At 42.2% G+C, this 12,702-nt stretch overlaps 1 protein-coding gene across 15 annotated transcripts in view; it reads left to right on the top strand.

The window, feature by feature from the left end:
• The window catches only part of ITPR1 (inositol 1,4,5-trisphosphate receptor type 1), a 357,780-nt gene that overhangs the window by 155,702 nt on the left and 189,376 nt on the right, over positions 1–12,702 (top strand). For all 15 annotated transcript variants that reach the window (XM_084765480.1, XM_084765471.1, XM_084765479.1 and 12 more), the window contains 7 exons: positions 3,930–4,029; positions 5,235–5,395; positions 5,754–5,895; positions 8,324–8,482; positions 9,608–9,780; positions 10,869–10,988; positions 12,213–12,407. In XM_084765480.1, the coding sequence (XP_084621606.1) occupies positions 3,930–4,029; positions 5,235–5,395; positions 5,754–5,895; positions 8,324–8,482; positions 9,608–9,780; positions 10,869–10,988; positions 12,213–12,407 (1,050 nt within the window). The remainder of the gene's footprint in view (positions 1–3,929; positions 4,030–5,234; positions 5,396–5,753; positions 5,896–8,323; positions 8,483–9,607; positions 9,781–10,868; positions 10,989–12,212; positions 12,408–12,702) is intronic.

The raw sequence follows: 12,702 nt of genomic DNA, 5'->3' as shown, positions 1-12,702 counted from the left end.
TGGAAGATGTGATTTAAAATACCTCATTGCCCATGAGACTCTTCTTTATTGCATTCCCAAAGAGGAAATAAGGAACTCGTTGGCATGTATTCCCTAGTGTCTTGGAAGTCCCCATAATCTGAGGAGAAGAAAAGTTTAAGTTTCTGCAGCTGGCTAAGTGGTATTGGCTGGATGAGGCCCCTCCCTCTGTGTTCTGTACTTTTGTTAGTGCTTCCTTCCTGGTGGGCAGCTTTCTTTGAGAGTATAGTCTAAGCTCAGAAATGAGGGGAGGACTTCCGTTCAGCCTTAAGGGATAAAAGTTCTGGCAGTCTACCAGTGTGTTCATTTATTATGGTCTTGCTGGATCTTTACCTGAACATTTTTCTTCATTCTTGCCCTTGGCTGCCATCTTCAGAGCAAGAAGAGAGTAAAGTCTCTTATCCATTGATTGTGTAGAATCCAAGTAACCTCAGGAGTGATGCATTCCTTTCTCGGCTGTGGAGGACAGTTGGAGGAGCACAAGAGAACAAAGTCTAACAACACACAAGTATTAAGATGCGACCCTGATTCCATCCATTACTGTGCACTAACCTATAAGTCATTTTTAAATTGTCCTGTATTTTTCTTATTACAGGTTGCAGTATATAAGGTTAGACACATAAACATCTGTCAAATGGTACCAACAAATGCATTTTTGCAATAGTCGATAGATAAAGAATGCTTCAGAGCCAAGTAAGAGTGATAATGACTAATCCTGGATACATTGAACCAGATAATAAAATGGCAGTGTGCATGAATTAGATATCGCATTGGGGGAGCATCTACTTGTATGAATATGTACTTGTCCTGACAACATGACTTTTAAGTTAAGGATGAGGAATGGTACTTCACAAGAACTGAGTGAATGGGCTTTGCATCTTTGATAACATTTGTTATAGAACTCTATGGAATATAATTATCTAACTAAAACTAAGGTCCAAGCTTTGATTACACTCTGAAAATACTGAAAATGAATCAAACTCAGAATGAAAAAATGCAAATGCTCTTTTAATATCTTGCTCATAGGGCTGGAGGGATGGCTCAGAGGTTAAGAGCACTGGCTGCTCTTCCAAAGGCCCTGAGCTCAATTCCCAGCAACCACATGGTGGCTCACAACCATCTATAATGAGATCTGGTGCCCTCTTGTGGCCTGCAGGTGTTCACACTGTATACATAATAAATAAATCCCTGATGCTCTTTGCCATAGAACCACAAATGTGTCTGGATGTGTTCCAGATGGGGAGGCTGAAAGAGAAGACTGCAGAAGCTAGAAAAGTTTCATGCTCATTGCTGTCCTGTGTCATCAGGACAGAAGCAGAGCATTACCAGCGTGGAGGAACAGTGCATGGTTCTTTACCCTCATAGAGCAATGACAGCCTTAAAAATGAATGCACTCTGGTGCTCCATATTTGACCACCTCCCCTTGGTGGGGAGGCCTGATGGCACTCAAAGAAAGAATAAGTAGGCTACCAAGATGAGACTCGATAGCCTATGACCATATAGTGGGGGAGGAGGTCCCCCTCAGTCTTAGACCTAGGGGAGGGGAATAGAGTGAAAGCAGAAGGGAGGGAGGAATAGGAGGATAGAAGTGATGAGATAACCATTGATTTGTAATCTGAATAAATTAATAAATTAAAATTTAAAAAAAAGAAAAAAATTTTGCCCGTATTGTCTAACTCATGCTAGTCAAAGTAAGTAACACTAGAGTCTCCTTCTTCTGGCTTTAGAATGTTCAAGATAGTGACAGCAAAGGCTACTAAGGTCTGTTGAAGGCACATGTTAGCTTGGTCTCTACCCCACGAATGTGGCATGCCTTGGTCCCAGATTACTCTTACTTTGAATGATTTCCACTTTATTCTATCAGCCCCTAGCCTCCCAGTGTCTAAAGTTCCAGTCCAAAGTTATCTCAGCTTTTGGTAACAGAATGCTTTCCTGTTTCTGACTCCTCCTCAACTGTCTCCTAACCAGTCACGTTTAGTGCCCATTTCCTGTGCTTTCTGCTTGCTTGGTGTGATCTAATCTTCTCAGCAAGTCCTTGAGGGGCAAAGATTCCTTCCATTTTTTTCTACTATGCCAGATGTGAAGCAGAGTTGGAAAATGTCTTAAACATGATGCATGATATAAAGAAACAACCATTTGTTTGGCTTGGTTTTGGTTTGGTTTTCAAGACAGGGTTTCTCTGTGTAGCCTTGGCTGTTCTGGAACTCACTCCTTAGACCAGGCTGCTCTTGAACTCAGAGATCCACCTGCCTTTGCCTCCCAAGTGCTGGGATTGAAGGCCTATGCCACTACCACCCAACTCATAAAATGAGTTTTAAACCCTTTAGAGGACAAAGAAGCCAGTAGTAACTATATATAATCCAGCTATTCAGAAGGAATCAGGTGCACTTTAGATCTCCTGGGTTCATGTAGGTTACAATAGGTCTCTGGGCACAGACTGTAACATGTTATTTGTCATACATGTAACCATGAGCTACTTTGAATGTTCTTTGTGGAATTCTGTATTGTGTACATGTTTTCAAGTAAGAGGCTATCATTTGATATCATTTGACGAAACTGGCATTACTAACCCTGTAATGGAGTAGGACTTTAGGAGACATTAGATAGTATAGTGTTTTGGTGTTACAAATAACAATTGACCAAACATCTTTGTAACCCATATTGCACCTGTGCTGTTGTTTCTTCTAGGAAAAAAATGTAAATTTGGAGCTGGTGAATAAGATATGTATGTTCATGTGTTTGTGTTTCATTTATCATGTTATCCCAATTTCCAGAATCCTTTCTGAGTTGTTACTCATTACATGCTACCCAGTGATGCACAGGGGCTGGATTGCAGCTCAGTGCTATAGCTTGTATCTAGACTGTCAAGGCCCTTGAACAATCCTGTCCTAAAACAAGACACCTACCACACATTTCCTTAAGCTTTTGTAAGCACTAGCTCTTCTTAGCCTTGGGATCTTAGAATCAAAATAGCAGCTCCCACTCAAACTAGGCACCAGACAAGGACAATACAGGCGGTAAACCTTAAACCCCTACCCAGATCTAGACAATGGACAGAACACTCTCCACAGTAGAGTGGAGAGTGGGATATTACTTTCTCACACACTCTGGTGCCTCACCTCTGACCATATCCCCTGGACGGGGAGACCTGATGGCACTCAGAGGAAGGACAGCAGGTTACCAAGAAGAGACTTGATACCCTATGATCATATAGAGGGGGAGGTAATCCCCCTCAGGAACTGTCATAGGGGAGGGGAATAAGGGGAAAATGGGAGGGAGGGAAGAATGGGAGGATACAAGGGATGGGATAACCAATGAAATGTAACAAGAATAAATTAATAAAAAAAAATGTGAAAAAAAAAAACAAAACAAAATAGCAGCTCAGTCTGCCTCAATAACGCACTAAGTTGAATGTTTATCAACATTTATATTTATCACTAAAGTATTGCCTGTGTCTTTCCAATTCATGTTTCATGCTGATTTGTAGGAACTCATTGTGTTATAGTTCAGTGAATTTTAAAGTCTACGTTTTGCTCTTTTGTCTTTTTAGTTTGCTATTTTTCTTTAAGCTTAGTCTATGATCGTCCTGCGTGTATGTGTGTATGTGCACACAAGTACTAATGCACACACAGAAGGATACCCCAGTTCTGTGGCTCCATCTCATGCTATTTCTAGTATTTATTCAGAGTGCCTTTTAGAAATTATCACATATTTCAGAAAGCTTAGAGTTATTATGAAGTACTTTTTGTTGTAAGCACTTCAGTGGCAGGAACCACTGATTCCCAAATATATCTATAGCAGAGAACTATTTTTGGTTGCCTGCTCTCTTTCGACAGAATGTGTTTTAACCAGTGGCTATTGCATAACTCAAAATGTCGCTGTGTCTGAAATTTTTCATCACTTCCCTTTAGGAACTCCTATGTCCGTCTCAGACACCTGTGCACCAATACCTGGGTTCACAGCACAAACATTCCCATTGACAAGGAGGAAGAGAAACCTGTGATGCTGAAAGTAAGTCCAGAACTTGGGTGCCTCCCTTTAGTCTCATGCTCTGATAGGGCTCCTTTTATGACGGGTAGAGAGTGCTGCTCTGTTGTTGGTTTTTTTTTAGCTTTGATAAGAGTGTAGCTAGTTATGGCCAAACTTAAAGTGATAAAAATTTATTCCAAGGGATCTGAGTGAAGCAAACTCAGGGCTTAGAAAATAACCAGACTTTTTTTTAAATTAAAAAATAATTTTTTTTATTCCATTGCTGTTGAGCAGTTCTCTGTGTTTCCTGTCTAATGTCACTTTGGCTATGGGAATACTTGTTTGTGCCTTGAGATACATTGATATCTTCTTGATTTTTCCTTGCATCTTTAGTATTTTTTTCCCTCAGTGTATATAAGGAGTATACATTTTTGTGTGTCTAAAAGAGTTTTCTCAGCTGGGTGTGGTGGCACATGCCTTCAATCCCAGTACTTGGGAGGCAGAGGCAGGCGGATTTCTGAGTTCAATGCCAGCCTGCTCTACAAAGTGCAGCCAAGGCTACACAGAGAAACCCTGTCTCAAAAAACAAACAAATGAAAACAAAGATAAAAGCACAAACAAAATAAATAAGTTTCCCCCATCTCTGTTTATGGAGACTTCTTCTCTACCAGTCACTGAGCTTATATAGCATGAATACATCTGAGGTTTTTCTTTTGAGAATTTTTTTTTCTCTTATGAGTGTGTTCAGGTTCATAGCAAAACTGAAAGATTTGTACAGTCTCTATGTCCTGTAGACTTAGTAATTGCTATTTTCTATATTTGCTTTTTCTCTATTAATAAAATGTTGCTTAATTATAACAATCTTATATCCTTCCCATGAAAAAAGAAGCTACAAAATTATAGTTGTTCCTGTTGGATGTATTCACCCTCAGATTTCTTTTTGGTCTTTTCCATTCTCACCCCACAGTGTATACTCACATGGAAGTGGCTTTATGTAACACAGTAGTACCATACACAATGAATATATACAATGCCAATGTTTAAAAAAAAAAGCCCTCCTTTACTACCTCACCAGTCCACAGAAAACTAATTTTCTACTTGAAGAACATCCTTCTAGAAGTTTCTTATATTACCACCAAGAGAACTCCAAGTTCATTGGATTGCCCAATATCCTGTAAACAAACCATTTGATTAACATCCTACTTTCCCAGTCAAGATTATCTTACGACATCTCCCTTGACTTTCAGATTGGTACCTCTCCTCTGAAGGAGGACAAGGAAGCATTTGCTATAGTTCCTGTTTCTCCTGCTGAGGTTCGGGACCTGGACTTTGCCAATGATGCCAGCAAGGTGCTAGGCTCCATCGCTGGGAAGTTGGAAAAGGGCACCATCACCCAGAATGAGAGAAGGTGAGGGGCATCTGCAGGCACTGACCCAGCTGTCCTTGTGAGTGGCTAAACTTTGAAAAGCCCTTGGGGAGTTAAGGGACCAGAACTCTGAAGAGCTGTGTGAGAGAGTGTCAGGTTTCATGGGCAGCCTCATTTATCATTCCCAGAAACTTGTAAGGCACTTGTAAGTTAATCTGCATTTGGTTTTGTTGTAGAGTCGTAGTGTGTGCCTCAATTAGCTTCAGCTGTGATTTCAAGGATGCTAGAGAGCATGAGTCCTCCTTCTCTTTACCTTGTTCTTAAAGCATGAACATCTCCAGGCAAAGCTTTAACCTGTAGAAGTTTGAACACTGTCTTTAGCAAGCTCTGCTCTCCTAAGGTCTGTAACCAAGCTGCTGGAAGATTTGGTTTACTTTGTCACGGGCGGAACTAACTCTGGCCAAGATGTGCTTGAAGTGGTCTTCTCCAAGCCCAACAGAGAGCGGCAGAAGCTGATGCGGGAACAGAATATTCTCAAGCAGGTCAGTGAGCCTTGATGTACTTTGGGGTTAGCTTTGTGAGAACCTGTGGGGTCCCTGCTCATATAGAGAAATGGATGACAAAATATGGATTATTGTTCCCCCCCCCGAAAAGTACTGATTTCTTAGAGTAGTTTTAAGTCTATAGAAAATTTAAGCAGCAGGAGAGTGTCCTCCTATATCCCCTGCCCCAGTGTCAACATCCTGCAGCAGAATGGAACATTTCTTGAGTGAACATAGATTAATAGATCACTATAATTTAGGGTCCATAGTTTGTGCTCCTCTCTTGGTGGTGTACATGATTTGTTTGTTTGTTTGTTTGTTTGCCTTTTTGATAGATGCATAATGGTATGAGTACACTGTCATAATATCATTGCCCTAAAAATCCACAGGGTATTTCTATTGCCCCCAAATTTTCTGCTTCACCTATTCATGCATTTTTCTTCACTACCCCTTGGGCCCTCTCCTCTTTTAATTGTGTCCATGCTTTGCCTTGTTTGGACTGCTGTGTAGTTGGAGTACCATGCAGGCTTTTCAGATATGTAAGGTTCCCCATGTCTTCTCATGACTCAATACCTAAGTCCAGTTGATAGATACCATACTTGATGAACCATGAGCCACGTGAGCGTTCACCTGTTAGATACCCTAAAAAGTGTTCAGGTGACGCCTTTATGTTCTTCAAAATTAATATAATGTGTCACATTTCCTCATGGTTACTTCATATGTTTAGGGAATTTGCAGCATTTGACCAACCCAGAAGGCCTGTATTAGCTCTTACAGGCAGCTCTAGTGATCATTTCTGTTTCCATAAAGGAGGAGTGGTAGTTTACAGGAAGTATCTAGATAACATTTAGCTCATATGAGTCAGCTTTCTGTCACTGTGACAAAACAGCTGGAAAAAATAATCTTACAGAGAAAAAGTCTGTTGTGGCTCCTGGTTGCAGGAGTTTTTCTCCATCACCACTAGCCCTGTCACTCTTGTCCTCTGGTGCAGTACATGATGGTGGGGAGCGGCTCACCTAGAGACTCCCCACCACGCTTCTGTGAGCACGCCCATCCAATGAAACCCAGTCAGCTGTGAATCTTTCAGTGGCTAAATCCCCCAATCAGATGACACACCATCACACAGTCACCTCCCATAGGACTCACATCTCAACAGTGCTGCTTCAAGGACAAGGCCTTTACCATGAGCTTTTCCAGGCTTTTCAGATTCTGAGTATTGACAGTTTTATAACATAAATCAGCAAACAAATTGAAGGCAGATCAAGACAAGTCCAGGTAGAGGAAGCACAGCGAATGCACACTGTGTATGTCTCTAGAGCGGCGGGAGATTTGCTTAGTTATTTCTTGGAACTTGTTGGTGACCACGACGGAAAGAGAAACAAGTTACAAAGCATTGTAGTTGTCCATGAAAATGTAGCATGTGGAAATCCTTCTTCCTGTTGGGCTGTGACAGACAAAATTCATATTTCAACAAGATTTGAAGTCCAGGAATAAATTACATCCAGATGTTTCATGTGGTGAATCCCAGATTAGAATTCTGGCTTAATGTCCTTGTTCATTCCCACAATAGCCATCCCTTGAGGGGTTAATCAGTGTTGGTCAGCTACATAGGACGCTGTACTTCGGTGTTTACAATTGCTATGTGTATTAATGCTTACCATACTTATGTACTATAGATAGTGTGATGAGTGTTCTCCCAGGGAGAGAGCATGTTTGCCTTGGCCATGGTTTGCACTGTTAGAGAGTGTTTCCTGAGATCTAATCCATCTAGTTGATAGCAAACAATTACGTTCATTTTGGTCTTATTAGGATTGTAATCCAGGATGCACCAAATCCAGCAGCTTTCAGAGAGCCCTGTAAGCATTTAGAGGGGATGGCTGTTTTTATAGCTTAATCCACAAGCAGGCTGGCTAATTGCATCCTGTTCGTGAAGACTCGAGGTTGGTGTGGCCAAGGACATTGCCTTACAGGAAAAGGGTTGGATAGTCTCATGAAACTAGGTGAATAGTTTCCATACTGTTACAAAACCCACTGATCTCCCTTCAGGATGCAGGCCAGCTCATTTTTTGAGGTCAGCCTATACCTGTGTGGGCCTGTGAAGATGGCAGAATTCAAAAGTTGGACATGTGTGACACCTGGCTTAACAAGTCCTCACAACTGCAGTTTTAGTGCCTGAATCAATACTAAACTATTTTGATTTTCTCCTTGGCAGAAGTCATAGAGGCATATGATTGCAACCTAAAATCCCTCCCTGCACTCTCCTAAATGTTTGAGGACTAGGAGGGCTGAGTGAGTGGGTGTCCAGCCCAGCTGATTGACAGATGCAGGTTTCAGTCCCTTGATGAGTGCAGTTGTGTTCCTTCCTGGAAAGAGAATTTAAGTCTTAGGTATGCAGTGATGGCAGCTCGCTCTTTCTTTTTACAAACAGATCTTCAAGCTGTTGCAGGCCCCCTTCACAGACTGTGGGGATGGCCCGATGCTTCGGCTGGAGGAGTTGGGAGACCAGCGCCATGCCCCTTTCAGGCACATTTGCCGACTCTGCTACAGGGTCCTGAGACACTCACAGCAAGACTACAGGAAGAACCAGGTGGGGTTAAGGTGGACGGGAAGTGATTGTTGGGTTCCTCCCTCAAATTCACATGCCTTGCTCATGCGCTTTAGGTGTTATGTGCTTTTGCATTTAACAGTAGGGAATAGTCCACTATTAAATTTACCCTTAAAAAGGAAGCAGATGGTTGGAAGCCAGGGAAGAAGATGCATCACAGAATTCTTGAGACAAATACTGGAGTAGCCTCACACAGTCCCTTATAAATGCATGTGATTTTCAGGTGTCAATTTTAAAAATAAGAAATATAAACAATACTGAGAAATCTCTTTTGTGAACCCATTTCAGTTAAACTTCAATTTTTGAGATTGAGGTTACATTTACAGTATATGTTTGTGGGAGTATGTGTGTGTGGTATATGTGTATGTAGTATATGTGCAGGTATTATGTGCACATGTATGTGTGAGTGCCTTGTCCTGCCTCCCCAGTGCTGAGATTGAAGTGTGCCACAGCCCTACTGGCTTTAAAAGTGAAATTTTAGGAGACTGGGGAGGTGATTCAGCCCTGGCTACTCTTGCAGAGGACCCTGGCTTCTATCCCTAACACCCACATGGCAGCTCATAATCACCTATAGCTCTGGTTCTAGGGGTCCGATGCCTTCCTTTGGCATCTGTCAGCACTGTTCACGTGTGGTGAACTTAACATAAATGATGACAAAAATGCTCATATAAGTAAAAAAGTTAGCTTAAAACATGATTTTTTTTTTTACCTAAGAAAAAGAAAACAATGGGCTGATAGTCCAGATGTCCACATAGGGATTAGCTGTGTTCATCGGCAGCACTAGAGGAATAAGGAGGGTTAAGTTATCCTGAGTTAGTAATAAATTCAGAGCTGTGTAACTGCTTTCAACTGTATTTTAAAAATGAATCAGTAGACTAAAACTGATGTTGTACATTGAAAGTATCTACACGTAGATTATAAAGCTTTACTTGCTGACAATGTGTGGTGGCTTTAATTAAGTAAAGGCTGTGAGGTCTGAGCTGCCGTTGCCCTGGGGTAAGAAGGCTGAAGAAGGTTGCCAGGGTCCTTTGCCAGTTGAACCATAGTGTTAACTTAGTCACACTGCCTTTCATCTCTTGGCTTAACTTGTGTTTCATTCCCTAAAAGGAGTATATAGCCAAGCAGTTTGGCTTCATGCAGAAGCAGATTGGCTATGATGTGCTGGCCGAAGACACCATCACTGCCCTGCTGCACAACAACCGAAAACTCCTGGAAAAGCATATCACTGCAGCAGAGATTGACACGTTCGTCAGCCTGGTGCGAAAGAACAGGGAGCCCAGGTGAGGTACCAGAGGGCACTCGTAAGGAAGCCTCTGTGCATCTAACTGTGGGACTATAGCTGTCTGCGGTGTTATGTGTGAGGCTTGCTGTCCTGGGGGCTGGCAGCGGTCAGCTTCCTGTGGCCTTGTGATGTATAAAGGCAAGAGCATGGCATTGAACCAGCAGAGTTTATCAGCTGCTCGCCTCTCCTTTCCTTCACACCTTAAGTGAGCAGCTGTAAATACCTCTGAGCTGTCAGTCACATGACACACAACAAAGGACGTTTGGTTTTGGTCACTCACTTCTTCGCACCTGTGGCTTTCAGAACTGCTTGCGCATATTATCACCGTGTCTTTTGTACTGTTGACTTGAATGCTTCTCTACATGTGCGTGACTTCTTCCCACCTTCTTATGCACACAGATCTGCCCCTATTCCTTTTGACCCTTCCCCATCTTGTCCCTCTTTCTCCTCCCTGAGATTAGGTGACATAGGAAGCAGTTCACAGTAAAGTGTCACCAGTCACACTGCAAGGCTGATAGCACTTCTGTAAAAATGACCACTGCCACTTCTGCCCAGCATCTCCTGAAGCCAGTCCTTAGGATCTTCTCATGTAATCCTCAGGAAGACCTTAAAACATGTGTACTCTATCTCTCCCTACTAATGAGGAAACTGGCATTTGTCAGGTTATATAATGTCTCCAAGTGCTAAGCCACAGCAGAGTACCACAGTTAGCGTCACAGCCTGCCTGCCATCCTGGGCTTCAGGCGTCACCAGCCCTGCTGCTTCTGGTCCCAGTGCCTTCCTTCACTGTGCCTTCCTGAAGAGAACTTCCTTCTTGTCCTGCTCCTCTTCCTCATGTTGGTCCTGTCACCTTTTCATCAGCTGTAGTCATTTCTTTCCTCCTTCCTTCCTTCCTTCCTTCCTTCCTTCCTTCCTTCCTTCCTTCCTTCTTCATCTGCCGTAACCACATTTCTTGTCACTATCATCAAAGTCTTCAATGTGCCTAACAGCTCTTGAGATTGAATGCAGGTCTTGTCTATGCTAGGAGGAGTCGGCTCCCTTTGCCTGCTCTGTGCACAACATCCTGCTTTTTTTCTTTCTTGTTAGATTCTTGGATTACCTCTCTGACCTTTGCGTGTCCATGAACAAGTCGATTCCTGTGACCCAGGAGCTCATTTGTAAAGCTGTGCTGAACCCCACCAATGCTGACATCCTGATTGAGACCAAGTGAGTGCCATCTAGGGACATACACTAAAGACAAGAAGCACTTGATGGTAAATGGATGTGTACACTCATGGGAAATAAGCCCGATTCATCCCTCTCTTCAGGGTTGCCCTAATGTTGCTTGGTAGTATTTCATCTTTGTTTCACAGGCCTTGTTTAAAAGAGTAGTTGAACTTTTTTAGTTTGGCCACTTACTCTGTATACTATAGAAGGTCATTTACTCTGTATACTACAAAATATACTCTGCGTCACTTGCTCTGTCTATTGTAAAATTGTGTAAACCCACAAGGGAGCATTTGGCACAAAGTTTAAAGAGTTGAAGAGCCTTAAAGTTCTATCATTCATTAATAAAAATAAAGGATGTAATAATAGTCAGTGTTAATATTAATCCAGTATTTTGAGGAGGTCTAAATTATCATTGTTCAAAGTGCGATGGACTGGCGAGATGGCCCAAAGAATGTAGGGTCCTGTTGCTGAGCCTGGGAAGCTAGCTCAATCTTCTGGAACCTCATGGTAAGAGGAGGAAACTGATTCCTGCAAGTTATCCTCTGAACTCTACACATCAACTGTAGCACACAACAAATAAAAATGTAATACAAATGTTTAAGCAGTGCTTATTATAAATTGTATTATACATATTATAGTTACTATTGATGTAATACATAAATACTATATTATAATTATGGTTGTTAGCAACCATAATTACTATTATCACTGCTTTGGTAATACTAGTTAATCACTTTTAACAAAGGAGCATTTTCTCTGGTGACTATGTTGCAGCAGCAAGGCAGTATTAGAAAGAGTTAAGGTGTAAGCTAGTGGCACAGTTTTTCTTAGTTATAACTTAATTTGGGGGCTTGTGTTAATACAAGGTACTTCAACCTTGGCAACCTTGACAAACCCATTTGGGGCTTGAGGACTTGACAAATGCCCCGTCATTATAGGATGTTAATAGAAGTGTTCCTGCATTGTGGCTGTGTGGTGCTAGTAGCACCTCCTTTGCCATTGTGACACCAAAAATGTTACAGACATTGCAAATGTCTACTGAGAAGAAAGAGTATCCTATGCCAGGTTAAAGCACATGAAGACCACACAGACTCTTTGTGGCTCTGCCACTGGGAGAAATACAGCACAAAGTGGCTCTCTGTGTGTCTCTGGGCTGGAAGGAAGCAAGATTTCCAAGGATTTTATAAAAACTGAGCTCTGTCTCCTCTTCTTTCTTCACAGGTTGGTTCTGTCTCGTTTTGAGTTTGAAGGTGTTTCCACTGGAGAGAATGCTCTGGAGGCTGGGGAGGATGAGGAAGAGGTGTGGCTGTTCTGGAGGGACAGCAACAAAGAGATCCGTAGTAAGAGTGTCAGGGAATTGGCACAGGATGCTAAAGAGGGCCAGAAGGAAGACCGGGACATCCTCAGCTACTACAGGTGAGCGGGAGGCATGCTTGCTTGACCTAGGGGCTCCCAATCGACACTTGGGAGAATATGGTTTTCTTGTTGATCATGCTAAGGCAGTGGGTCTCAACCTGTGGAGGGTCAAGCGACCCTTTCACGAGGTTACCTAAGACCATTGGAATTCATGTTGTGAATCATAACAGTAGCAAAATTACAATTATGAAGTAACAACAAAAATAATTTTTTGGTTGAGCACACCACAACTTGAAGAACTGTATTAAAGGGTTGCAACTTTAGGAAAGTTGAGAACCACACTGCTCTAAAGAAT

Source organism: Acomys minous (assembly GCF_964271855.1).
Source record: "Acomys minous genome assembly, chromosome: 17".
Lineage (NCBI taxonomy): Eukaryota > Metazoa > Chordata > Mammalia > Rodentia > Muridae > Acomys > Acomys minous.
This window is presented reverse-complemented; position numbering and strand designations above follow the sequence as displayed.